Source organism: Pyrgilauda ruficollis, unplaced genomic scaffold (assembly GCF_017590135.1).
Source record: "Pyrgilauda ruficollis isolate IOZ18807 unplaced genomic scaffold, ASM1759013v1 scaffold6, whole genome shotgun sequence".
NCBI lineage: Eukaryota > Metazoa > Chordata > Aves > Passeriformes > Passeridae > Pyrgilauda > Pyrgilauda ruficollis.
In genome coordinates, this window is record NW_024527710.1 from 14,665,018 (window position 1) to 14,689,953 (window position 24,936).

A 24,936-nucleotide genomic window follows, 5' to 3' on the forward strand; every position below is an offset into this window, starting at 1 on the left:
GGGCACTGTTTGCACAGCATCTGCATCACCCCAAGGCCTCAAGCATCAGCACCTTAGTTGTTACTCTGGGGTTCAGGGAGAACACCCTGATGCAGCTGCCCTCATTTCTAAAGCACAGACCACATCTGTGGATAAAGCCCACAGCTCTGCAGTGAGCACCACACCCCCACCCTGGCTGCCCTTGGTGCAGCTGGGGGAGCGCTGCTGACAGGACCCTTGCTCACCCAGGGGCTGAAGTGCAGGGACAGGACAGCGTGCAAGGCAAGGCAGAAACTCAATTAAACACGTGAATGTTTTCCCTCCCCTTCACCCTCTACCTTTGCCCCTGCCTCGCATTGTGCTCCCATCGCGAGCGGCCAGACCTCTCCACCACCATGTCGGGCATCAGGGTTCTGCTACAGAAAATCCTGATCCTTCTGCAGGTTACCCTGTCTGTTGTTGTGGGCAAAACACTGATGATACTGTTCCCCAACGCCATGAAGAGATACATCCTGAAGATGGGCGAAAAGAGCAGAATGAACAGAAATCCAAAGTTCAGCTACGAAAACTGGGGCCCGACCTTTTTCAGCTTCAAGTATTTGCAGTTTGTGCTGAAGGTGAAGTGGAAGAGGCTGGAGGATGAAGCCTACGAGGGACAGCCTGCTCCCAACACGCCCGTGGTGACCCTCGGCGGGGAAGTTTGTCACCTCCTGGATTTCGTGAAAGGTCAGTAATTGAGTCAGTAATTTCAGTAATTGCTGAGAGAACAAATGAGGAGATGCTGCTGAGGGAGCAGGGACGGGCAGCTGGCACTGGAATGCATCATGTGCAGACCACCAGCACTCACCTGCTGGAGAAGATGCAGCACATTTACTCCAGCTGCTTCTTGATTGTCAAAAATAACCTGCATTTATCACCCTGTCTATGCTATCCCTTCACACCATTCAGCTTTTGCAAGAGCTGGCTCTGCCTTACTTTTTGCTGAAAGCCAAGGTAATAATTTGTTTTAGGGAGAGAAGGCCCAGAACTGAACTGTGTGCAATAATTCCTGAGTGTTGGCTGCCATTCCCTGTCCATACAGAAAATTCCACACCAGTTCCCTTAGCTAGCCTAAAGCCTAGAAAGCACACAGTGGGTTTTTCCAGATCTAAAGTGGCTGGGAATAAAGCAGAAGTAGCTGCTTTGTACTTTGTCCGCTGCCTCCCACTGAGATCTCAGCAGAATGTGGAATTAATCATTAAGCTGCAGCCTCCATCCCCACAGGAGGGATTACATCCTTCTCTCACTCTGCATCCCTAATTATATATAGATATTTATGTGGAAAATGGGCTGCAAATTTGAAGAGAGATACACAGTATCTACAGGAAGGTACCACTGTTATTTAATTCTTTAGGATGTGGATCTATGTTAGCAGCAGCTTTTAAGTTAAGCCATGCCAGAAAGGTCTTGGACAAATTTAATGGAATTCAGCATAACCAGACTAAAAGAGGTGCTTAAAAATCCTGCAAGCTCTCTTAAATCAAGGCCTTGCAAACAGATGCCAACATAAACACAATACTGTGTTAATTTGTAAGCAACTGCAGATACTTTTTGCCAGTGTAAGGTTAGTTTAATAATAATATATAACCAGAGTTCTGTTTGGACAGGAAATTGCAGAAATACATTGAAAGCACGAAAGCCTGTGATGCATGACTGAAAAGTCTGCAGTTTCCCCTCAGCTCAGCTTGAACTGACACATCTGAAAAAATCTGGACATGAAAAGGCACTGGGACTCTGTCCTCAATGCCCACCCCTGAACCACTGTCCCTGGATAACCTTGCAGAAGGCCATGTTTGATATTTTTGAAGTTGCTCCATACTAAGGATTTCAGGGAGGCTGAGATGCCCATTTTGGATCAGTACCTTATCCCAAAAATGTTGGTAACTTGCTGATTGGCTCTTGTGATGAGGAAAAGAGAAGCTGTGTGACTCCTGCCTGTACTGGGCAGGGTTCCCTTAGCTAAACTCCTTGCTGGCTGCAGCACAGATAGAGCCAGGCTAGTAAAAACACCTTTATGCCTGCTTTGCAGAGATGCAGAGGTTCTGCTGCTGATTTTACTGACCTAGAAGTTTATGAAGTCACTTAGTGTTGTCCAGGAAACCCTGCACCAGAGGCTCAGTTCAGTGTATTTAATTATTTAATTTTGTCCTTCCTACCTTCACTTAATCACAAAACTTTTTTTTTTTTTTCTCCAGATAACCGACCTTTAATCCTGAACTTTGGAAGCTGCACCTGACCTTCATTTATGCTAAAATTTGATGAGTTCAACAAGCTCATCAAAGATTTCAGCTCAATAGCAGATTTCCTTATCATCTACATTGAGGAAGCTCACGCAGTAGGTACAGTACAAAAACCACAGTGATGCCAACCACAGCTTCAAATGTGTCACTTCCTTTAGGGAAAAAAAAAGTGTGCTAGCAAAGGAGGGGGCTGCAAGCAGCACAGAAATCTTCAAATCAAGTGGCAATACCAAATCCAGGCACCAGTTTGTATCCCTAATTCTCCTAGGATTCTACTTACACTTCTGACTTTACACTGAGTTACTCATTTGAAGGACACAGTTGTATCTTGTAATAATTGTCTCTCAATGTTAGTACAGTTCCTTTTGGAAAGAGGAAGAAAAGACATTTCATAGAACAAAAGTTAAGTGTACAGTATATTATGTGTTAACAGAAAAAATTAGTTTTTAAAATTTTCCAAGAACAGAATATGCAGACTCCAATTTGAAAAATTTGGCAAGCAAACAAAACCTACTTGTTTATCTACACTGGATTCTAAGTAACACATTGGCACAGGTTTTATCCCAGGATTAAATGTTTTTCTAAAACCTAACATTTATAGTTTTCTAGCAATACGTCCTTGTCAGCAACTGAGAATCAGATAATGATTAAGTCAGTCATCAAACCCTTTTGCTAGTTTGTACTTTACTGGGAAGAGTTTGTGCAAATGTTTGTTTGCCTAGTTCTGATAAACAAAGGCGTGGCCTGGCTCATATTTCACTTCTCACAGACCTGTAATTTTGGTTTATAGGCTTAATGAGTACAAGCAAGCAAAATGAACAACACTGACAAACCTTACCCAATACATGTTCCCCACCTGGCGTCTTTCTAGGGTCGATCTACGTGGGAAAATTTCAGCTAAAATCCATCTAATATTTCTGAATCCAGGGCAGTTTGATGAGGGAAGAAAAACAGACCTTGGGACCACTTATTGGAAAGCTCTAGTGCTGACATAGTTTGAGGGGGGCTTTCATTTCATGGCAAGTTTTGATGTTAGGAATAAACTGCAAGATTCTTTTAACCTAGTTTTGGGATATGACACACAGTACACGTCCACCCTTGCACCTATTCAAAACCTTCACTGCTAAATCCCTTCCTCATTTGTTTTAGATGGATGGGCTTTTAAAAACAATGTCATTATTAAAAATCACAGAAGCCTTGAAGATCGAAAAAATGCAGCAGAGTTTCTTCAGAAAAATCACCCTCTGTGTCCAGTGGTTTTAGACACTATGGAAAACCTGACCAGCTCAAAATACGCCGCGCTGCCAGAGCGACTCTACATGCTCCAGGGAGGGAAGGTCATCTACAAGGTAAAAAATACCAGCACCAATGAGCACAGTGTACAGAGATCTTGAAATTTCAAGGTAACTTGAGACTGCTTTACATTTAACAGTCAGTATTGCATTCTGTTTGAGAGCTAAACATTTCACAATGCACCGTAAATGTGGAGAGAAATGAAAATGCAGCAAAACCAGTCTGGGCCTTTATAACGTACATATTTGATGTACACCTCAGTCCTGCTCAAATATTTATCTTTTGGCTCACTAGTAACCTGAGGTACGTCTAAGCTGTGAAATCCAGGAACACCTCCCTCCTCCAGGATGCAGACATTGGCTCTGTCCCAGTGACACAGCAGGGTGTAACCATCTCCCAGGGATGGCTGCAGTGGAAAGGGAGCCCAAGGCACACCTGCCCACAGTTCTGGTGCAGCTGCTGTGCTCTGAAGGATTTCTGCTCTGTCTGCTTCAGCATCACTGTGTCATTTTATTGCCTTTGCAGGGAGGAGTGGGGCCTTGGAATTACCACCCCCAGGAAATACATGCCATCCTGGAAAAAATGAAATAGAAAAAGAAGAGGACTTCGAAGCAAAAACTATTTGGATAAAGAAGTGCAAAAATAATTCGTCACAGACCTAAGTCTAAGGAACAAAACCAGAATTTAAAAACAGCCATAGAGAGAAGAAAAGAAGAATGTTGTATATGCATGTAAGGAGCATCTGGAATAATGTTTGTCTAGAAGCTTTCAGGTGCCATCCCTACAACACCAACTTCTGTTCTGTAGTAACTGACTACTCTTATACCACATGCAGTAATGTGGGAGCTGGGTCCACTGAGCTCTGGATACCAACATTTACACTTGTGAGGAATATCCTGCAGGATAAACTTCAGCGTGGTGACATTTGCAAGAGTCCACTAGCATGCAAAGCAACTGATTTCTCATTATTATACACACTGCACTTGTATTTATAAAATGTTCCCTTTCAGTGACTTCAGGAGGCTTCTGAGCAAGACAATCTCTATCAACATCTGTTTCCATGAGTATTTGTTATGATGGTCCCAGCCTAAAGCACTGGCGGCTGTGACCTGATTCTAGAAAATATTTATAGAAACAAGGGATTGATCTACAATTATTAGAAGTCTATCAAAACACTTCATTTGGCTTCAGATTATTTCCCTTCCTGCCCTGCCTCTCTCTCCCAGGTTATTTCTAAGCATTAGCAGACATTTATATTCATTCTAATAATCTCTGAGTTTGAGCTGATCAGAAATGTACCAACTTAAGGACTTTTGAAGGACTTGTTTGACAGTAGGAAGTAACACATCCCAATTAAGTAGCTCACACTTTTTTTTCTATTTAACTCAGAGTGCACGGGAAACATTTTACAGGAAATTGAGTTTTAATTAATGTATTATGTAAGCCTGATATAAATACACTACCTTAAATGGACTCACTTATGTTCAGGTGTTCTAGGCTGACAGTTCAGGTTACAAAATGAAAGAGCTGTTACTACAATTAACAACTGCACTGTGTTGTGGTTGGACTTGATCATTTTAAAAGTCTTTTCCAACCTAAATAATTCTACATTCTCCTATTCTATTCCATACATTAAACCAGTAGGGAATACATACCACATCCATACCTTCAAAAACCACTTTAATCCAAGGTTCTAATAATAAACATTCTCTGCAGTGCAGATATCAAAATGTAACTTCCTTATAAAAAAAATAAAGTGGAGGCCCAAATTTAAGCTGGGCTCAAGTGTTCTCTGCTGTGCCCTCTGCCATCACCCGGTGCACTGACACAAAATGATCAAAGGCAGACTGGATGATGAAACGCAAGTAAGTGGCTTGGAGCTCAGGAAGCTGCAGGAGGAATAAAAATAATGTCATTGCATTCTCTGTAGTAACAAAACTACCCAACCACATTTGCAGAAGTTTGCTAAACCACAAGGATCTGGATCTTTCAGTGTCCGTTTTTTGAACTGCACATAAAGCAAGTTCTTTGACCTGCAACTCAAAAAAATCCCATCACCTCCTGAATTCTGCAGCCTTAAAGGCAGCAACCGAAGGAGGGAAGATTGCCACACTTCTGGAAAGGGCCCTTGCACCTCGTTAGGAGCACTAGGCAGGTGCAATTTCATAGCATAATCTACAGAGGAGCAGCTGGGAAGTGCAATTTCACACCACAATCTACAAATTCTTCTCTTTAAAACCAACTGAGCAATAATTGTAAATAAAGACAAGTTTGGTTTTTTTATGGTTTCTTCCTACTTAGTCCTGACATCCCATTTCATGAATGCTACTGATGTACACTGTAAATACTCACTGGAAATTCTTCCATTTGGAGCTGTCCTTCTCTGTGCTGCAAATCTAGAAAATATATTTCAAGGTAAATAATGAAGAATAATGTGCAATGCACATTATTCACTTCACTCCAGTGATGTTTTCACTGGACTCAGAGTTCAAGTGAGTTTAAGGACAATGAATTTACATATAGACATTGTTCTTTTTTCATTTTACAGGTGATTTAAGAGAATACTTTTTTGCAGGATCCCAGTGTGTGTGTATATATATCCCACTCATTACAGCGTTAAAAAAAGTCACCCAAGAGGCACTAAAAAAAGCCAATCCCCAAGCCAAACAATGCAGGAAATGGCACTCTATTATACTATGTAAGCCTGTTTTTAATTTTTGGAACATAAAGTGCACAAGTAGTGCTTTTAGCCCTTATACAGCATTTTACTCTCCAAACTGCTGCAGAGACCAGCAGTGTTAACAAAATTCACTTAAACGTGACTGTTACATTAACATCTAATAAAACAATCATCACACCACACTTTACTCAACAAAGAGATGAGGGGTTACATGGATTCACTGAAAAACACCAACGTTGCTCCCACAAAACCCCACAAACTCAGTCTTACCTTTTTCAACACACTGTTCAAAACCCACAGGGTCTTTAGACGTGCTTCTTTCAATCCTTAAGGTCCGCACTAAAATACATATCAATTCAAAATATCATCACAAGCTCTGATTATCTACTGATACTGACATTTATTCATAACTTTACAACCACAAAACACTTTCAGATCATTAACTAATTTATTTTTTCTCTAAACTGTGGGGATTGTGGATATGAAGGACGATTGCTTTGTGAAAATGAATCTTTATGCAAAATTAAATCCTTATGTGACGTTAAATGTTTATGAATCTCTTAAAAGTGGCAACATACAGACTAGGACACTACTGTGGGAACTTTTATTAAGGCAGTATAGCACATATTACCTACTGCAAGACACAAGTCTTACCCAAATAACACTGGATGGCGACTTTGCTGATTTTTACACATTTGGGAAAACCAATAATCAGTTCCTGTGGGAACATGCCTGTCGTCGTCCAAAATGTTTTGGAACTTCTGTAGAGAGAACAGGACAAAACCCTTAACCGCGGCTTTCCATCTATAACCATCCTGAATGAAATTTATCACAGAAATATACAGGGGGAAAGGAAGGGGGGAAAGCGGAGGGGAAAAGAAGAGGGGTGGAAAAGGGGTGGGAAAACGGGGACAGTGAGGAAGGGAAGCAGAGGGACGAAAAGGAGGAGGAGACGGGGAAAGGGACGGGGGAGGCATTTTTATTTGGGGTACTTTCAGCAGCTCTCCGGGGGTATTCACACCTCGCCGGGCAGGCTCTGTACGCACACGGGAGCGCGCAATGGCGGCGGGCCGCGAGCAGTTCCAGCGTGAGGGCGAAGGGCCGAGCCCTGCCAGCCCCGGCGGGCTCCGTGCGGGAGGAGCCGCTCCCGCCGCCCGCGCCCCCGCCCGGCCCTCACCCGTCCGCCACGCTCTCGGCGGGGGGCTCGGCATCGCTGGACGTGGCCAGCACCAGCGCGGCCCCCGCCGAGCTCCGGCACCAGTCGGTGGCTTTCATCGCCCGCCGCGGGGCTGCCGCTCCCGGGCAACGCCGGCAGCTCCCGCCCTACGGCCGCGGTGGGTGCGGGCAGCCGGGATCGCCCCCGGTAGGGCGGGGGAGGCCGGGCGGGACTCGNCCCGCCCGCCGCCCGCGGGCGCTGCGGGACGGGCGGCGGGAGCGCCGAGCCCCGGCCCGGCTGACGGCGCGGCCCCTCCCGGGGCAGGTAGGTGGGGGCCGGGGGGATCGGGGAGCGAGCGGGATTCTGACCTCCCTGCCTGGGCGGGGACCCTTCCCCCTGTGCCCCCTCCCCTTGTGCCCCTTCCCCTTATGCCCCTTCCCCTGGCGCCCCTCGGGGCTGTGCCCGCTCACGGCGCGCTCAGCCCCGGGCACAACCCGATCCCTTCACAGAGCCTTCCCAGCGTAGCCCCTGACCCCTCTCCGCGTTGGACCCGATCCCTTCGCACCCGCCTCCCCATCCCTGCCGGTACCCCCGGCCCCCCTCGGGCAGGGCCCGGTCTCCTCCCGCCCCGCAGGAGCCGATCGCCAGCCCCGCAGGCCGGGAGGTGAGAGGATCCCGTCCCTGCCCTGCTCCTCGCCATGGCGCTCTGGGCTCTCCTGCCCCCGCCAGGACCCCGCTCAGAGCCCCCCGGCACCGGCTGGGTGAGGGGCACCGGGAGATGCCCACCCTGCCAGGGAGGGAGGTTCCAGCAGGCTCCATTGCCCAGCTGCAGTCAGACATGTGCCCTCCTCTTCCTCCTCCTTCTCCTGCCTGCAGCAGAGCCAGGCCTGGTTGTGAGGGCACTTCCCACTCAACCCCAGCCCCTCTCCTGCTGCCCCTATCTCCATCCCCGACCTGGGATCCATCCCGGGTGTCTCAGCCAGCCCGGGGTCCAGCTCCCACTCGCACGGGGTGTGTGGCAGGCAGCTCACACCCCTGCTCCACACAGCCTGCCCTCCTTGCTACGTGGCCATGCTCAGGGCTCTAAGGGGAGCTGCCAGCTTTGGGGGCTTCCCTGGGACATGTTTTCCTCTGTGGCTGTTCTTCACCTGACTGTGATTTGTTTTTGCAGAGCTGGTCGAGGGGAATGTCGTACTGTCTCCACTCAGAAAGCCATTTGGATACTGGGCCAATATACGTGCGTGAAAATGGGAAGCTGCACGTGGTAAATCGGGGTGCAGGCGGCGTACAGAATGTCACACCCAAAGCAAGACCTTTTAGTCTGTTTTCCAGAACTTTTTCAGTGGAGCTTTGCATGAACAGGGAGGATGATAGGGCAAGGAGGCAGAGGACTGATCATTTCATCTTCACATACACCAAGGAGGGGAACCTCCGCTACTCGGCCAAGTCCCTCTTCAGCCTAGTGCTGGGTTACATTTCTGACAATGTAGATCACATTGACTCCTTGATTGGTTTCCCAGAGCAGATTGCTGAAAAGCTCTTTTCAGCAGCAGAAGCAAGACAAAAGTTCACAGAGCCAGTGACAGGACTGAGAGCTCTGCAGAAGTTCACTGAAGCCTATGGCAGTTTGGTGCTGTGCTCGCTGTGCTTGCGGAACAGGTAAGTGTGTCCCCTGGCAAATCTTGTCATCTGCTAACACACTTCAAGCTTCCCCTAAATTAAATTAAATAAAAATACACTTTGGGCTTATAACACCACCTAATTTTAATGAAATGCCCTGAGCATTATCTGATTCTTGTGCTTGCTGTCTTTTGTCCCATCCCTTTCCTACAAGTGCAGCTGTAGGTTTCATTTTAAAATACAAATCATAACAGAGGTAACAGACTACATCTGTTTTAACCAACAGGGCATCTTATGTGGAGGGTTAAACCTGCAACTAACTATTTTTAACAATAATAATCAGCACTTCTGTGGAAATCCATGTGCTTAGTGCCTTCTCAGGCATTTCATGGGATGTTTCTGTAGTTGCTGTTTAAAAGCTTTTCAACACACTTAGCTGACTGTACAGATAAAATACACCCTTGCAAATTGTTTGGGCTTACTAACTATGAGCTTGCTGTCAGGTCTCATTTTGGGGGCTCAGCAGAAGATACAGACTTATTGGTAAGTTTCAGGCTTTGAAATCAGGCAGGTTTTACCTTAATTTGTTGTTGTTGCCACCCCCATATTGACTGTACTTTAACAAGGTCCTGATTACAGCCCAGCAGTAGTTTTTTCCATCTTCTCAATGCCCACATCTTCAACTGAAAAAGTCTTGCCAAGTTTAAAACTGGATTATGTTTTTAAAGCCTTGCTCCTACTGAAGTATTTCCCAGTAATAGAACCCTTCTCTTCCATCTCTACACTCGAAAAAGGATGGTTTATCCAGTTTATAATCAAAGTACTGGCATATTCATCTGAAGTGCCAAGGGTGTTCTGAGCACAGTAGGAATGTTTGAGTAGAAGTCAATTATCCTTGGTTTTATCCTTTAAACCTACTCCGTTTTTATCTCTAGCACAGATAATTTTATGGACTTAATTTAGAAATTAAGCTACTTCTGGCATCTTTTGGCATTACAGAAAGCTGAGTTAAGTATCAAGTCTTTGAAATCCAGGAGGTAAGGCATTAAGGCATTTTCTGATGAATTTTATTTGTAAAAGAGCCCTCTCTAGAACCCCCCTGAGCTAATAATCTCTCTCAAGAACTGGCTTATGCTCTGACTGTATGTTGTGCTTTTTGCAGAGCCAAATTGCACAGGCAAGGGGTGTGAGGTGTTGGTTTGATGGGTAAAATTACACTGGGAGGATATTAAGGTCCTCTTATTTGCATGGACAAAGAGGTGTTCCTGGAGGGATCAAATGAATAATCACCCCCAGTTTATGCAGTGAAACATCTTCAACTGAAAAAGTCTTGCCAAGTTTAAAACTGGATTATGTTTTTAAAGCCTTGCTCCTACTGAAGTATTTCCCAGTAATAGAACCCTTCTCTTCCATCTCTACACTCGAAAAAGGATGGTTTATCCAGTTTATAATCAAAGTACTGGCATATTCATCTGAAGTGCCAAGGGTGTTCTGAGCACAGTAGGAATGTTTGAGTAGAAGTCAATTATCCTTGGTTTTATCCTTTAAACCTACTCCGTTTTTATCTCTAGCACAGATAATTTTATGGACTTAATTTAGAAATTAAGCTACTTCTGGCATCTTTTGGCATTACAGAAAGCTGAGTTAAGTATCAAGTCTTTGAAATCCAGGAGGTAAGGCATTAAGGCATTTTCTGATGAATTTTATTTGTAAAAGAGCCCTCTCTAGAACCCCCCTGAGCTAATAATCTCTCTCAAGAACTGGCTTACGCTCTGACTGTATGTTGTGCTTTTTGCAGAGCCAAATTGCACAGGCAAGGGGTGTGAGGTGTTGGTTTGATGGGTAAAATTACACTGGGAGGATATTAAGGTCCTCTTATTTGCATGGACAAAGAGATGTTCCTGGAGGGATCAAATCACCCCCAGTTTATGCAGTGAGGATGCTGACCTCAGGGTGTGTCTTGCCATGGGGAATATGAGGTAAATTCAGGAGAGATCAGTGAATTTGGAGCTTGTCTTGCCACAGAGACAGCAAGAGGTGACTGCAGGGGAGGTGTTGAGGGCTACGTGCTCATTACTGCATACTCATGCCTGCCATTCTTCAGTGGTTTGTTCCCATCTCTGAGCCTCCTACTGAATGGCTCCAGCACAGATGTTTGCGTGGCTGCTGAGTGAATCAGACCAGGGAACCAGCAGAGCTAAAAAAAAACCCCACTGAGTAACTGCTGCCCAGGGTGTAGCCACAGCTCTGGCCAGTCCTGGACTTCTACCCCTAGTCAAGCATTTTATTGACATATATTTTAAATAAGTAAAATTTTGCCACTGACAAGCTATCCTGTCCTGTTTAAAATCCATGTTTGAGGTGGATTTTAAACCTGCATGAATGTGGGTGTGTCTATACCCTTCCTAGACACTGAGGAAGAGCTGTTTGTGAAGCTGACTTATTTGCATTATCCTGAAATAATACAGCAATAATCTGTAAAGAAGCTCCTAATAGCAATATTTGCAAGTTGAAGTCTTGTTAGTCCAATATTTTGCATCAAATCTAAACCATGACAGGGATGTAAGGACAAAACTGGGAATTCAGACATGTTGTGTGCCAGCTGCACATAAAGAGGTACTTAGTGCAGCTGGGTAATTTCTGCCAATTTTCACATGGGTACTTAGCAGAAACAAGTGCATTTTGCTTATGACACTTAGGGACGTAGACACCTTACAGGCCTGAGCACTGGCTTTTTTTTTTTATATTTTTTTGGCTTTGTAGATACCTGGTTATCTCTGAAAAGCTTGAAGAAATTAAGTCTTTCCGGGAGCTGACGTGTTTGGATCTCTCCTGCTGTAAACTTGGAGATGAACATGAGCTGCTGGAACACCTCACCAAAGAGGCCCTGTCTAGGTACCAATTTCTTGAGCTAAAAATGACACTTTCTTTCCTACCACTAAGCAGTTCAAAGAATCAGGCTGAGACTTTAGAGGGAAGTTTCACAGGGTGCAGAGCCTAATGTTGAAGATTTTGGTTGCTCATCAAACATGTTCTGTAGGTAAACAAAATACAGACTTTATTGTGCACAAAGCACATACTAAATCCTAAAAAGTACTAAAAATATGCAAGATAATTTATTGTCTCATGATTTATATCAACTTTTTATAATTTTCATTGTCTGGGTAAAAAATGCGTCTTTAACATTTGGAACAGTTTTACGTTTCCCATTTTTAAGGGGGAACTTTATCAACGAAATTCTTAACCAAACTAGTGTTCTACATGAAGATTTCTGCAAGCAGGAGATTGATTATTTGGTTAGTTAACATCTCAAAACAGTAAATTTTGTAATTTTGTTTGGTACCAAAAAATGATAAATAGATACTTCTGGAAGCATTAGGTAAGCTAATTAAGGATATTATGTTGCTCTAAGATTTTGGTGCATTTTGCATCAAGGTTTTATCTTGAAGTGCTCTGAAGAGAGCACTTCAATGTGATGTTTTTTTCCTGAGTTTTGTTAATCAATGTTATAAGACCTCATTAAGACCATATTTTACTTTCTTAAAATCATTGCTTATGATCACTTATCGAATCTGCTCTCTCTCAGTTTGCCAAGCATTTTTTCTTAGTTTTGAGTGCATTTCAGTTTGGCAGCCTTGGTATAAAGAACTTCAGTGTATAAAGGAGATTATTGTCTCTGTTGGCAAATGTTTGGCTGTAGGATCAGTTTGTCACTGGAGCTGTGGGAATAGCTGCTCAAGTAGTGCTTCTGTTGAGCTAGCAGAGAAATACAAAGATATTTGTTACTCCTGCTAACCCAGGCTCCTTCCTCGCTGCTTTTTACAGTGAGCCTGTAGGGCTTGGCACACGATGACCCTTCTGACACAGAGTTTTAGGACATTTTGCAAAACTCTCAGAAATAATGACCATAAACTCCATGTTTGTATCTGCTGCCAGTGTGAAGAGGCTTCTCCTGAAGGACAACTCCCTGTCGGATGCCGGCCTGCGCAGGATGACGGCGCCCGTCCGCGTGCTGAAAAAGGGGCTTGACAATCTGCTGGTGCTGGACTTGTCCTGTAAGTGCTCCATGGTCTCATGACAGAAAGAACCTGTGTCCCTCCTGATAAAGAATTTATCCTCCTTAGCACTGAAGGAGTACAATTAATTTGTTGATTCCCATGAGCAAAGTGCTCAACCCCAGATTTGACCAGCAGCATCCCAGAAGGCACAGGGCAGACCTGAGGTCTCAGGCATTTGCTACGTACATAAGTATTTTTATTAGTTTGAGAATTGGTATTGTAAATATTTGTATTTTGATAATTAGAGGGCGAAAGTCAGTCTTGTTCCAGTATTAGCTTTTAGAACAAATACTGCCTTGGTATTTTGATAATATTTTTCGACATCATGCAACTTAATTAACTTTACTTGGCCTTACAGGTAACCCTAAAATCACAGATGTGGGAATTGGATACCTTCTTTCTTTCAAGAAATTGAATTGTTTGGACATTTCTGGGACAGGTCTCAAGGTAAAAATCATCAGGAAAAGTTTACTGGACAAGTGTAACAAAATTCTTGCCCTCTGACTGCTTTATGTCCCTTTTTCCCAGGATGTTGATGCTGTCATAAAGCGACTTCAAGTGCAGATAGGCCTGGTTCACTCAAAAGTGCCTCTGAAAGAATTTGATCACAGTAACTGCAAAACAGAGGGATGGGCAGAGCAGGTAAGGGGGGGGGGTTTAAACCTGTTTTACTCTCTAAAAATTTGCCCTACAGAATACAAAATCGTTGAATAGGAAAGAACAAGGGATGGAGTTGTTTCCAGTGATATTTCTGTAAATTTTGCAAGACACATTTTAACTGCTTCATTTGTTCTTTCAGACAGTTCTGCAGTGGGAGCAGGCAGTTATGGAGGCCATGAAGCCCCAGGACAACCTGAGATCCAGAGTAGCAGCTCTTCGCTTCTGTACGTAACTGCACAGACACCACAGAGTTGATTTATTTTCTTTTCTACAGGGACTATTCTCATACTTTTTGGGGTTATAGTACAAATAGCATCTCAGATGTGCAATTTCAGCCCTTTGTGTAGCTGCACTACAATGTACTTGAGTTTTTTAATTTGTTAACTCCTGGATAATTCAAGTACAGCACATGTAAGAACTGAGTTTTTTCCTTAATATTCTGAATCCAAAATATAAATGGTATTTTTTTCCTGTGCACATTTCCAAGTTGGCTTGGCCATAACAGTTTGTACCACAAAGTTATGCATTTTACAGCATAATTCTGTTTTTCCCTAAATCAATCTAAACTTGATATTTTTGCTTGTAGATGGCAAGACACACAGAATAGAGGAAGTAGTCAAATGCACACTGGTGGAGCCAGAAACTAAAGCATCTGGAAACTTGCAGTTTTATAAGGAAAACGTTGAAAATTGCCATTTACCTTTGAAAAAGGAGGTTGCAGGCAGCCATGAATTAAAGAACAATAAAAAAAGAGCTTTGGCTGAACAGGAGAGAGAAAGGACTTCCAAACAGAAGCATCTGTGCCTCACTGTGGAGGACTGGGATTTGTTAAATACCTACTGAGTCAGAAAGAAGTGGGTCTTTTGTTTGTTGTTCTCTTGCTGATGACAGGATTTGGACATACTGAGAGGGAGTGACAAAGTACTGTTAAATCTGGTTGCTGTGACATGCCTGTGGGGTAACCTGTGCTGGGGGAGGGATAGACACAAGGAGGTTGGTAATGCTACTGTATATTTTCAATACATAATAATTTTTTCAAATAAAGTTTTTGTTGTCATCCTTAATTAACTCTTGTGCTGAAGGTGTTTTTCACCAAAACAGCTGCTCCTGTCCCTGCTGCTCTCCTGCCTCTCCAGGGGCAGGACACAAATCACTGCAGCTCATCTGAAATGAAGCTGCACTGGGCTTGTCAGTGCCATGGGATGTTTACAGTGCTGCTAGAACAGAAACCTCAGTTTGAAAGCACCAGGCTGTGCTGATGGATGGGGCTGTGCAGAGGGAGGGAGCACAAAGGATAAGCACAGACCTCTGGGAAGGGAGGCAGAGGCAGTAACACCTCGCCAACAGCCACTGCAGAAGCCCAAAGTGGAACACAAATCCCCTTTCTTTCTCATTTTAGCCCAGGAAATGAGAGCTGGAATGAGGTTACTGTAGAGATTATGCTCTGCAGTTGTAATATATTCTCCCTTAAAAGCAAATTCACTGCATTTGAGATAATTCTGTGCTTTAAAACCCATTTTCAGTGTGCCTGCAATACACTAACTGTGCTTCTCCATCTGAAAACACTGAGAGGCATTTATAATTCAAATATTAATTATGCAGATCAGCTGTAAATCACCCTGACACTCAGACCTGTTCTGTGTTGGTGTGTGCAGCTGAAAATGCTGCAGGTAACTGTTAAACACTGAATTCCTGCCCTGTTCCCATCACAACTGGCTGAGGTGCACAGTGCTCATCACTGGCCTCTGAGGCCTCATGAGGCCAAGGATTTTCTCCAGGTTTCCCCTGCTAGTGCTCTTCAGAGGGTATCTTCCTTTTACACTGTTGTTTACCATAATTCATCGCCAAGAAAAGCAGCACATTCTTGGAAACCACAAAGAGGCCAAGAACATGAACTTCAGCTCAGAAATGCCTAAAGAATAAAACCCCTTTGTCTTTTCCTTACTGCTGAATTTTCCTCAGAAAAGGACTGCACACAAACAAAACAGGCACACTTGCACTGAAATCCTACTTTCTTTTCCCAGAAACTCAAGGCTATTAATACTTTCCCCTGACAACTACATCAGCTCTCTGCTGAGACAAATAATGGCACAAATTGTGACTCAAAACAGTGGCTCAGTGGGGAGGAAGATGTGCCATCTTCCCCCTCAAGCTGCTTCTGGTGCAATTGCCACCATGGAATTTTTGGCCACCCCTTCCACCATTGGAGATACGGTGATTTGCATGGAGAGATGCACATTTTTTTACCAATCCTGATTTAATCAAACCCATTACCTGGGCCCTGTGCTAGCATGAGGGTTCCTATATATATTTATTTTTTTTAACAGCTGATTAGTTCAATCCTTACTGCACTGGGATGACATTTTACAGACACAGAGAAAACAAGCTGTGCACCCTGGCCAGGCCTGGAGAGAGACAGGTGAGTAAAAGCAGCTTTAACATTCCCCCATGCAGAGTTTTGCCTTCTCGTTCCAGGCAGAGTGTGAGTCACAATACTGTAAAGCTATTTATAAAAAGATCTCTCAGATTTCCAGCTGTATCCCAGTGACAAATTAGAAGCAACATTCACCATTGATCTGAGTTACAGTGACAGGCAGAGCTGCAGATCACAGGACTGAGAAGAAATGAGTGAACAGGGGTTTATTTTTAAATATCTATGACCTGAGGTGGCAATGGGAAGAAAATCACCTCGTGTTTTTTTGGGGCCTAGAAAAGTAAGAGTACTCACTGTAAATGTGGGGTTTTCCTCAATGTTTTAGACACAGATGATATTTTCAAAGGAGCAGAGAGAACCTCATCTTTCTTAAATTTCACTGTCATGTCCACACCTATATCCTGAGGACTGCTTTGAAGGCTTGGCTGCCTGCTTGTGCCCTGCTGGCAGAGGAACAAAACAAGCAGCAAACAGATCCAGTGTCATCCCACACCATCCTGGGAGCAGCACTTGATTTTCTGCTGCTCTCTGCTCCAAGGCTGAGACTTCCTTTTCCTCCTTTCTTTGCCAACTTCAGTGAGACCCATCCCAGCTCCATGGCTGTTCTCAGCCTGCTGCTGCAAAACTGCACAGCCCTGGGTGAAGAGCATGTTATTTATTTATGCTGGTTCCCTGCCCTGGCTCTCAGGGACAGCTACTCTGTCACAGAGACATGATTTATCCCCCAAACCCTGAAACTTCTCCAGTTTTCCGTGCCATTACACTCTCTGTGTTGGCCTCTGTGGTTTGAGAAGGGAGCAGGAGGTGGCCTGAGCAGCATCTCCCCACGGTGTCACTCCCAGCACAGCCATCCCAAGGAAGTGTCCCAGGAGCATCAGCACAGAGTCACCCTCAAAGTCACTGCTGAAACCATCTGCAGATGTGTTCTGAACACAAACAGAAGCTGCCAGAGAAGATCAGGACTCTGGAGATGTGTTCACCTCACCCCACTCAGCTCCTGCTCCTCGGGGCAGCTCTCGGCATGGCTGCCTGCAGAGGCCCCGGGCTGACACCAGAGGAGGAACCCCTGGCCCAGGGCAGTGCCAGCTGTGCCAGCTGTGGCTGGTGAAGCCTCTCCAGCCCAGCATCGAGTCAGTGCTGCCCATGAAGGAAGTGTCACCTTGACATGGCACAGGCTCCTGGCAGCTGTCCCACAGCCAGCGTCCAGCCGAGGGCTGCCACGGGCCCCTGGTCCCTGCTCCGTGTCACTGCGCTGCTGGGGAGGATTTGCTCGGGCTGGAGCTTCCCAAGGGCTGGCAGGACAGGACCCCAAGGCTCCAGGGTGACGAGTGGGAAGCACCCTGCTGTCCCCAGCAGGGACAGGTGCCAGGATTCAGGCTGTGCAGAGGAACTCGTCGGACCAGCCCAGGCAGTGCTGGATTCCGTCCCGGCACAGCCTCCTGGGGATGCAGGAGCAGAACTCGAAGTGCACAGGGCTGCAGCTCCACCACTCCTGCCCGCACGGGGGGCAGGCAGCCACTGGGAAGGACACAAAACAGGGAACTGAAATGCTTCTGCTGCACTGACCCCCTCCCTCCTCCCTTCCGTGGGTAAAATCCTTTCGTGCCCCCAGCAGAAAATCTGCTGGTGACAACCCTGTGACTGTGAGCCAGTGAGACACTGGCTTGGTGCTGCTTGTCACAACCAGAGTGTGACATTGCAATGACCTTCACGGCAGAAAGGCCATCCTGGGGGAACAACTAACTGTAATTTTCCCCCCCTCCCTTTTTTTTTTTTTCCCCAAAACCATGGAAGTGACTTAGGAACAAATCTGCTGCTCATTTTAGCAAGACTCAGCTCCTGCACAGCTTGGAGATCCACCCATCTGCTGACCAGCTACCAAAAACCAGTTTGAATGGTTACTACTAACAGCCACACATCCTGATGAACCTGCTCCACATCAGCAAACCACGGAGGAAGAGCAATTTTTGGGACTGGGAGCAAAGCACGGAGCCTTTCCTCCCTCAGGTGCCACCAGGCTTTGACACAGAAGCCTTGGCAGGCAGGGAGCCTGCAGGGCTCACACCCACACCCACCCCAGCTGTTTTGTGTTTCAGAGGTGGGTGCCACTCTCCAGGCATTTCCAGCAGCCTCCACGAGCACCACACCTGTGGAAGCTGCTGCAATCCATCAGCAGAAAGACAGGAGCCAGCAGACAGACTTACAGCTCCACGTCTCGTCCGAGCAGTCCCCGCAGTCGTTCATCCCGTTACACCTCTGGTCAGCATAAACCCAGGACCTGGGGTTGCTGCAGTAGAAAACCAGGTATCCTGGCAGGCTGTGGGGCAAGTCACCTGCAAGGGCACACACAGAGGACATGCTAAACTCCCCCAGGCACAGACACAGCAGCTAAAACGGGGATGGCATGCACCAAAGGCTGCTGCCAGGACGCTTCCCCTGCAGTATCAAAGGAACATGAACAAATGGGGAAGCTCTGTCGTGGGACACAGGAAGAATGCCCCAGGTTTCTGCTTTATTTAGTTTTTTCTCCAGGGTGACTGAACAATAAATTACCCATGTAGGCATACAGCTTCACTGATGGAGGAAAACTACATCATGGTTTAAAAAAAAAAAAAACCTAGGAAGATCAGATGAGCTTGGAGTCTTTAATTCCTGGCATTCCTGCCAGGTTTTGGGCAGTGCCATCTCTCAGCATCTGCCCCACAAAGGCTCTAGCAGGCCTGTCTGCTCGTGTAGGCAGCCAGGAGCACAGAGCAGGGTCAGAGGAACCCTGGCTGCTGTCTCACAACTGGGAGACCAGCGCAGGGGAGATGCTCACAACAAAACCACTCACCACAGAGCTGCTCCTGCTCATCCTCTCCGTTCCTGCAGTTGCTGACTCTGTCACAGACCCAGCTGGCAGGGACACAAGTCACTCTGTCATCACACAAGAAGCCTGTCCTGTTATTAGGGGCTGTGCAGAGGCGGTTCACTGAGGGGAAAGCAAGAAAACCCTTATTTTCCAGCATTTTTGTGATACAAGGAATAGATCAAGGGGAGTAAAGGGGGTTTTATGAAATTTTTTGTTCTGGAAATAACCAGGGGCCAGGATTAATTTCTGCTAGGTTCATGGCAGAATCTGAAAACTACACCAGTAGTTTTAAGTATGACAGCGCTACCCAGAGTTATCCCAGCCCTGTGGAGCCAGACAGAGCCAGGGAATGGCTGGTGGCCATTTGGGCTGAGCAAAGCTGGTACAGCTGTGCTCATGCAGCACCATTTCTGCCTCCCTTACCAAAAAAACAACCACTCTTGGGATACAACCTGGTGCTCGTGGCAGGAGTGCCAGGGCTGCCACTGCCGAGGCCGCGGCGGCGGCGAGGACGAGCAGTGCCAGGGCAGAGATGCAGAGGTGTCTCTGTGTGCAGCCAGCACGGGCACCACATGGATGGCAGCAGCCTGGGGAGATGAGAGAGAGAGAGGGACTGAGGAAGGGTCTGGGGTGTTTCAGAGGGGAGCAGTGCAGGGACACGAGGATGATGTTTCGGGGTCTCTGCATGGGGGCTCCTGGGGGTTAGGGGTTGATAGTTGAGTTTGAAGAGCCAAACTCCACCATTTGGGGAATTTTGCTGCTTGCAGAGTGAAACTGCTGCTACAGGGCACTGGGGTTGAATGGCACAAGCCCCACATCTCCGTGGAGCTCATCCTGTGGCTCGGATGCAGGGGGATGAACCCCAAACCCCTGCCCAGCCCCTGCCCAGTGGGACAGCAGTGACACTGGAACACAGGGCAGGCTGGTGTGAGGCTGGGCAAGGTGCCCTCCCAGAGCCCATAACAAAACTCCCCACGAGGTAAGATTTCATTTTACAGCACTTCAGGCTTTTTGCCCCAGCCAGGACTCACACTCCCATGGAATGAGGCTGGACTGTCAGCCCAGAATGGTGAGAAGGAACGAAGAGCTGCCCTTTCCCTCCCTAACAACATCTCCAGGGCACAGCAACCTTCCAGGGACTCCAGCTGTCAGAAAGCCAGGGACATAAATCAAACCAACTGCATGAGCTAAAGGCCAAACCCACAATCACTGCAACACAATGGTGGCACAGGCAGGAGCCAGGCCAGGCACCCACCCTCACCTCAGCAACCTGCCCCTGCAGCTCTGCCTCTAAACCAACAGGGTATTTCCCTCCATTCCTTCATTTTCCCAGACCAACAGCAAAAAATACCAGTGTGGTCATCTCAGAAACATGAAACCAGTCATTTAAGGCAATCCTGCCTGTATCATTCATTTTGGTATATTGTGAACTTCAAAATCTTTAATTAGAATTTTAAAAAGCTTTTAGGAACTGAAAGAACTTTTAAGTTAGAATTTGTCTTAGTTGTGCTTTGTGTTTACTTAGTTGTTCAAACTCAAGGGAAGGGACAGCCTTTGCTCAACAGCAAAAGGATCCTGATTCCAGCAACCTCCCCCTCTGCCATGCTCAAGCAGGAGCCAAACTCAGAAGATTTCAGCTCAGAAGAGAAATGGTGAATTACAGCATGTCTGTATCTACAAAACATCTCTGACTACAAAGGACAGCAATTACAAACAGACTTGAATATAAAATAAGGGTGGTGATGAAATGTTTCAAGCTGAACTACAGGCTTGCTATTTGGTTCTCTTTGACCCCACCTCATCCTTCAGAGCATGGGCAAAATTTGCTGAAGTTTGGCTATTAACACACAGGCAAAGGCCACAGCAAACTCATTATGAGCCTTTCTGTGACTGACAAGGATCACCTATCATACCACTGTACATATGACTGCCAGCTCCAGGCCAACACAGAACAGCTGAAGTTTATTAATTTTATAATCTGGACATTTCACTACACAGAAAAAACGGAAAATCAGTCCAAACAGACCATAAATAGTGGTTGTATTTTATATTACATTGATAGTTTCTATTGATTTATACTTTAATAATAGAACTCTGCATTTTATTCATTACCTCTTTCTCCAGAGGAGGACTCTGTTGAACCAAAAGTAGCTACATCACCGTTTCTCTAGAAGGAAAGGGATAAAAGGGATTTACAGAATCCCACAGCCACACAAACTTCACCTTTCTAGTTCTCACATCTTACCCAGGAATACCTCACCTACTCCATTAGTGTTACATACAAGCAAAAATTGCCTCAGTGAAAACATCTCACCTTTAATTCCCAAGACAATCAAACCATCGTATCCCTTTTTAAACCTTAATTACCCATTTGTAAAACAAACACCAACCAAATCCAGCACTTGATATCAACTCTTTTGTATCAAGATAAGTAGAAACAGCTCAAAATCTCAGAGAAAGCAGTGACAAAGAGGTCAGGCAAAGAGCACAGGCAAGAACACGCGTACTTCAGGGAACAGCTGTGTGTAGGATTTCTCTGAAGAACTGTACCTGGGGATGAGTTTTGTTCATGCTTCCCAGAGCTCCAGGGACCGCAGGGAGTTCTGTGCACCTGAGCACAAGTGAAGTTACCAGGATACAAACCCAACAGAGGCAGGAGAGCGAGGAGAGCACCTCACAGGCAGGAGGGGACTGGCAGGGCAGTGCTGAGCCTCTGCTCCAGCCCCCAGTGAAAGCCAACAACAAACTCTCTCATTCTTCTTGCCTCGAACGTGGTTTCGCAACAGGGCATTAGACAATGCAGAGCAAACAGGGATTTAGGGAGCTGAAGCCCTGCTGCCAGGTTGGAAGACAAGCACTCACCTCTAGCTCATGCTGACTGCATTCATCCCTGTGCTGGTCATGGAAAACCCCTGCACAGGGAGAGTTTGAGGGAAATGAAAGTCTCCTTTCTCCACACCTCCTTCCCAAGGCAGAGCTGTCACACTGCCCTTGTGGCAGCACCAGCCCAGGCTCCTGCCAGAGGATGAGATCTCAGGAGAGCTGTGCAGGATACAGCCATCGGAAACAGCTTCCTTGCTTGGCAAATGAGCACAGGCACAGAAAATCCTCCAGGGTCCTTTTTACTTGAGTGCTTGAATTTCCAGGCCTGCAGGAAGGCTTAGCAGCTCAGCCTGCAGCAAACATGAACTTACAAATACATTGGAGCCTTCTAAACTGGCTGCAGGTCTCAGCACAGCTCCCACAGAGAGGAGTTTTACAGCTTCAAGGATGAAATTTCATGAGCAGGCAGCATTTCCATGGGGGTAGTGGGGAGAAAAGGCAGAAAGTTTTTGAGGAGCCTGGGTTGTTCTTGCAAGAGGGTCCAGAGGACTCAAGTGCTTCCAAATTGTTGCCACCCCACAGGCCATGACTCCTCTCCAAGGAAGACAGTCCCAGCAGGGCTGTGGAAGAGAGGCTGGCAGCCAGATTGTCTCTGAGCTGGCATTGCCTTGAATTGATTCAAAGCACCATGCAGTGCCTGACATGGAGGAACAGCTACAGCTCCAACTTCTCTCTCCATCCCCACACATAACCCATTCCCAATTATACTGAGTTAATACACTCTTCATGGCCAGGCCATCTCCAGCCCTGTCCTAACACACCAGCCAGAATTAAACACTCTCTTGTAGGAGCTCCTCCTCAACTACAGCAGCACCAATTAGTCCAAAACAGAAGCTCCTCACTGGAATACATCACCACTAAAGGTGGTGGTAGAAAACTCTCCTGTTTCAAGAAGGATCTTGGGTGAAAACATCCAGTGCCAAGCAGCAAACAGTCTGCAAGTCTGGGCAGCTGCTTCAATGTGGAAAAATGTCAGACTAAGCAGATCTTAAATTCTGGATCTCTTGCTCTTTAAAGAGGAAGTCCCAGTTTCTAATCAGACTTGATACATGACTATTTTGAGCCTTCACAAAGCTTATTAGGTGGTTGGGAGTTTGCTAAGAGCCCTGTGTAAGAGCCAGGTAAAGCAGGCCTGCTGTGCATACCCTGCAAAACAATCTACAGTGAAGATTTTAAAATGTGGAGTCAACCCACCCTTGGGGACAAATGTCTGTAAGAGATGTCCAGAGAAGGCTCTGGAGCACAAGTGTGATGAGAAACAGCTGAGGGAGCTGGGGGGCTCAGCCTGGAGAAAAGGAGGCTCAGGAGAGACCTTCTCACTCCCTGTAACTCCCTGAAAAGAGGCTGGAGCCAGGTGGGGGTCAGGCTCTTCTCCTCCCAATTAACAAGCAACAGGACAAGAGAAAACAGCCTCAAATTGCACCAGAGGAGGTTTAGATTGGATAGCAGAAAAAAAAAAATCATTCACTGGAAAAGTTGTCAGGCGTTGGATCAGGCTGCCCAGGGCAATGGTGGAGTAACTACCCCTCAGGCATTGGATCAGGCTGCCCAGGGCAATGGTGGAGTAACTATCCCTAAAGTCGTGTGGACGTGGCACTTGGGGACATGGGTTACTGGTGGCATTGGCAGCACTGGGGAAATGGTTGGACTCATTCCTGGAGGTCTTTTCCAAGCTAAAAAATTCAGTGATTCTACAACCTGCCATCTAGCACCATCTGTTTCCTGCTCCAGGACTATCAAGCTCAGCTGTAGCCAAGCAGGCAGTTGGATTTCAGAGCAGTTACCCCACATCAAAACTGCTCAGAGTTCAGAAAAATGAGTTCATGACAGCAATGTAAGAAAGATAAGGAAGCTCTTCTGCAGTATAAAAAAATAAGAAAACCCAAAAATTTCAAAGATCAGAAAAGCTGAAGAGGCAACAAATATCAGTGTATCCAATATGATAGATAGAAGGTTGCTGTTAATTCTAGCACCTAAAAACCCCCCAATTTCCCCCAAATGTACCTGGGTTATTTCTGTCAGCAGTGAATTGCACACACTTAAGAGGGTCACCTCATTTGTATCCAGATGATTCCATTTTAAACCCAAGACAGGTTCAGCTGAACATGTGCCTAAAGAGAATATAAAATGCTTTCCTCATACAATTTCAATAATTTAAGGCCCTTCATTTAAACAGTGGTTTTGAGCAGAGATCAAACCCAAATTGCAGCCTCTGAAAATGGATATGTCAGTAAGTCAAACATTTAACAAAAAATGAATAGGAAATGACATTTTGCAAAACCAAATGCCAAGACAGCTTAAAGAGTCCATTTAGATTAGAAATCTTGAGAAACAGTTCAATTACTCGCTATTATCTGATTTTACTGAGGGAAGATCTTTTGACAAGTTTACAAGTACAACATTCACCAAATTCCTCAGGCTCTGGCTCGCTCTGGATACAGCGGTGCCAAGTGCCAGAGTGCCACAGGCACAGAGCTCTCTGTGACCCCAGAGCACACTGCTGCACAGATCACTCAGCTGAAATGCCATTAAACAGCAAACAAAAGACAAAACACTCAAAGAAAGCACAAGCTGTTTGCTTAACTCGAGCCCAGGGCTGTAAGCAATGGAGTTTTGAAGAGAAAGTTTTGTGAAATCAAGTCATCAGCCTAACAGAGGTTGTACTGTCCACGCTGGAGCAGGCCAAGAGCCACGTGTGCACAGAGCTGCTCCCTCTGCAACCACGTGTAATGGTAAAGGAAAACATTTAAACAGACTTGCAAACATTTCCGTAAGCTATTCAGTTAGAAAAACAGGGATTGCTGCAGTCTCTTCTGGAAATCCCAACCACCACAGTGCTAAGATGTCACTAATCCCTGAAGTAAAGCCAGCAGTGGCAGTGATTGCTGAACAGGGTTGCACAGATCACAGCTGAGCTCTGGCATCCCCGGCAGAGCGGGGCCGTGCTGGGCTTTGTCTGCGCCAGCAGAAACGCAGCATCACTGACAGAGCAGCTCCTGTCCCTGCCCATGTCCCCAAACGGCACCCTGTCCCTCCCCACAGC

At 46.0% G+C, this 24,936-nt stretch overlaps 4 protein-coding genes across 6 annotated transcripts; 2 read left to right on the plus strand and 2 right to left on the minus strand.

Annotated features, from left to right (window-relative positions):
* The first annotated feature begins 374 nt into the window (after nucleotides 1–374).
* DIO1 (iodothyronine deiodinase 1) lies at nucleotides 375–5,079 on the plus strand. Its single transcript, XM_041483335.1, has 4 exons — nucleotides 375–705; nucleotides 2,214–2,357; nucleotides 3,408–3,607; nucleotides 4,077–5,079. The coding sequence occupies exons 1-4, from the start codon at nucleotides 375–377 to the stop codon at nucleotides 4,140–4,142; spliced, it is 741 nt and encodes a 246-aa protein (XP_041339269.1). The 3' UTR covers nucleotides 4,143–5,079.
* Nucleotides 3,632–7,541, minus strand: HSPB11 (heat shock protein family B (small) member 11). 3 transcript variants are annotated; one of them, XR_005956443.1, is made up of 6 exons: nucleotides 7,409–7,541; nucleotides 6,886–6,992; nucleotides 6,502–6,570; nucleotides 5,904–5,947; nucleotides 5,218–5,440; nucleotides 3,632–4,124 (listed from the first exon to the last, which is right to left on the minus strand). XR_005956443.1 is itself a non-coding variant. In XM_041483337.1 (5 exons), the coding sequence occupies exons 1-5, from the start codon at nucleotides 7,504–7,506 to the stop codon at nucleotides 4,062–4,064; spliced, it is 381 nt and encodes a 126-aa protein (XP_041339271.1). In that variant the 5' UTR covers nucleotides 7,507–7,541; the 3' UTR covers nucleotides 3,632–4,061. The 3 variants fall into 3 exon arrangements, 2 of the variants coding, with proteins under 2 accessions (XP_041339271.1, XP_041339270.1); XM_041483337.1 differs by lacking the exon at nucleotides 5,218–5,440; XM_041483336.1 differs by lacking the exon at nucleotides 3,632–4,124 and having other exon boundaries at nucleotides 5,215–5,440.
* A 71-nt stretch (nucleotides 7,542–7,612) lies between these two features.
* On the plus strand, nucleotides 7,613–14,789 carry LRRC42 (leucine rich repeat containing 42). The gene is made up of 8 exons (XM_041483334.1): nucleotides 7,613–7,711; nucleotides 8,559–9,046; nucleotides 11,771–11,902; nucleotides 12,944–13,062; nucleotides 13,424–13,512; nucleotides 13,594–13,707; nucleotides 13,865–13,949; nucleotides 14,312–14,789. The coding sequence occupies exons 2-8, from the start codon at nucleotides 8,574–8,576 to the stop codon at nucleotides 14,566–14,568; spliced, it is 1,269 nt and encodes a 422-aa protein (XP_041339268.1). The 5' UTR covers nucleotides 7,613–7,711; nucleotides 8,559–8,573; the 3' UTR covers nucleotides 14,569–14,789.
* A 2,466-nt stretch (nucleotides 14,790–17,255) lies between these two features.
* LDLRAD1 (low density lipoprotein receptor class A domain containing 1) lies at nucleotides 17,256–23,414 on the minus strand. Its single transcript, XM_041483239.1, has 6 exons — nucleotides 21,561–23,414; nucleotides 21,123–21,177; nucleotides 19,463–19,597; nucleotides 18,993–19,130; nucleotides 18,364–18,492; nucleotides 17,256–17,677 (listed from the first exon to the last, which is right to left on the minus strand). Exons 1-6 carry the CDS (start codon nucleotides 21,579–21,581, stop codon nucleotides 17,532–17,534), a joined length of 624 nt encoding a protein of 207 aa, XP_041339173.1. The 5' UTR covers nucleotides 21,582–23,414; the 3' UTR covers nucleotides 17,256–17,531.
* Between the last annotated feature and the right edge of the window lie 1,522 nt (nucleotides 23,415–24,936).

What these genes read in the sequence shown, in the direction of transcription:
- HSPB11 (XM_041483336.1), bottom strand. Translation starts at nt 7,506, where the DNA reads ATGAAAGCCACCGACTGGTGCCGGAGCTCGGCGGGGGCCGCGCTGGTG. An exon ending in GCCGAGAGCGTGGCGGACGG is followed by an intron (nt 6,993 to 7,408) that starts GTGAGGGCCGGG and finishes TTCTCTCTACAG; the next exon opens with AAGTTCCAAAACATTTTGGA. An exon ending in CGCCATCCAGTGTTATTTGG is followed by an intron (nt 6,571 to 6,885) that starts GTAAGACTTGTG and finishes TATGTATTTTAG; the next exon opens with TGCGGACCTTAAGGATTGAA.
- LDLRAD1 (XM_041483239.1), bottom strand. Translation starts at nt 21,581, where the DNA reads ATGAACAAAACTCATCCCCAG. An exon ending in TGAACAAAACTCATCCCCAG is followed by an intron (nt 21,178 to 21,560) that starts GTACAGTTCTTC and finishes CTTTCCTTCTAG; the next exon opens with AGAAACGGTGATGTAGCTAC. An exon ending in CTCGGACGAGACGTGGAGCT is followed by an intron (nt 17,678 to 18,363) that starts GTAAGTCTGTCT and finishes TGTCCTTCCCAG; the next exon opens with TGGCTGCCTGCCCCCCGTGC.
- LRRC42 (XM_041483334.1), top strand. Translation starts at nt 8,574, where the DNA reads ATGTCGTACTGTCTCCACTCAGAAAGCCATTTGGATACTGGGCCAATA. An exon ending in TCGCTGTGCTTGCGGAACAG is followed by an intron (nt 9,047 to 11,770) that starts GTAAGTGTGTCC and finishes TTGGCTTTGTAG; the next exon opens with ATACCTGGTTATCTCTGAAA. An exon ending in GCTGGTGCTGGACTTGTCCT is followed by an intron (nt 13,063 to 13,423) that starts GTAAGTGCTCCA and finishes TTGGCCTTACAG; the next exon opens with GTAACCCTAAAATCACAGAT.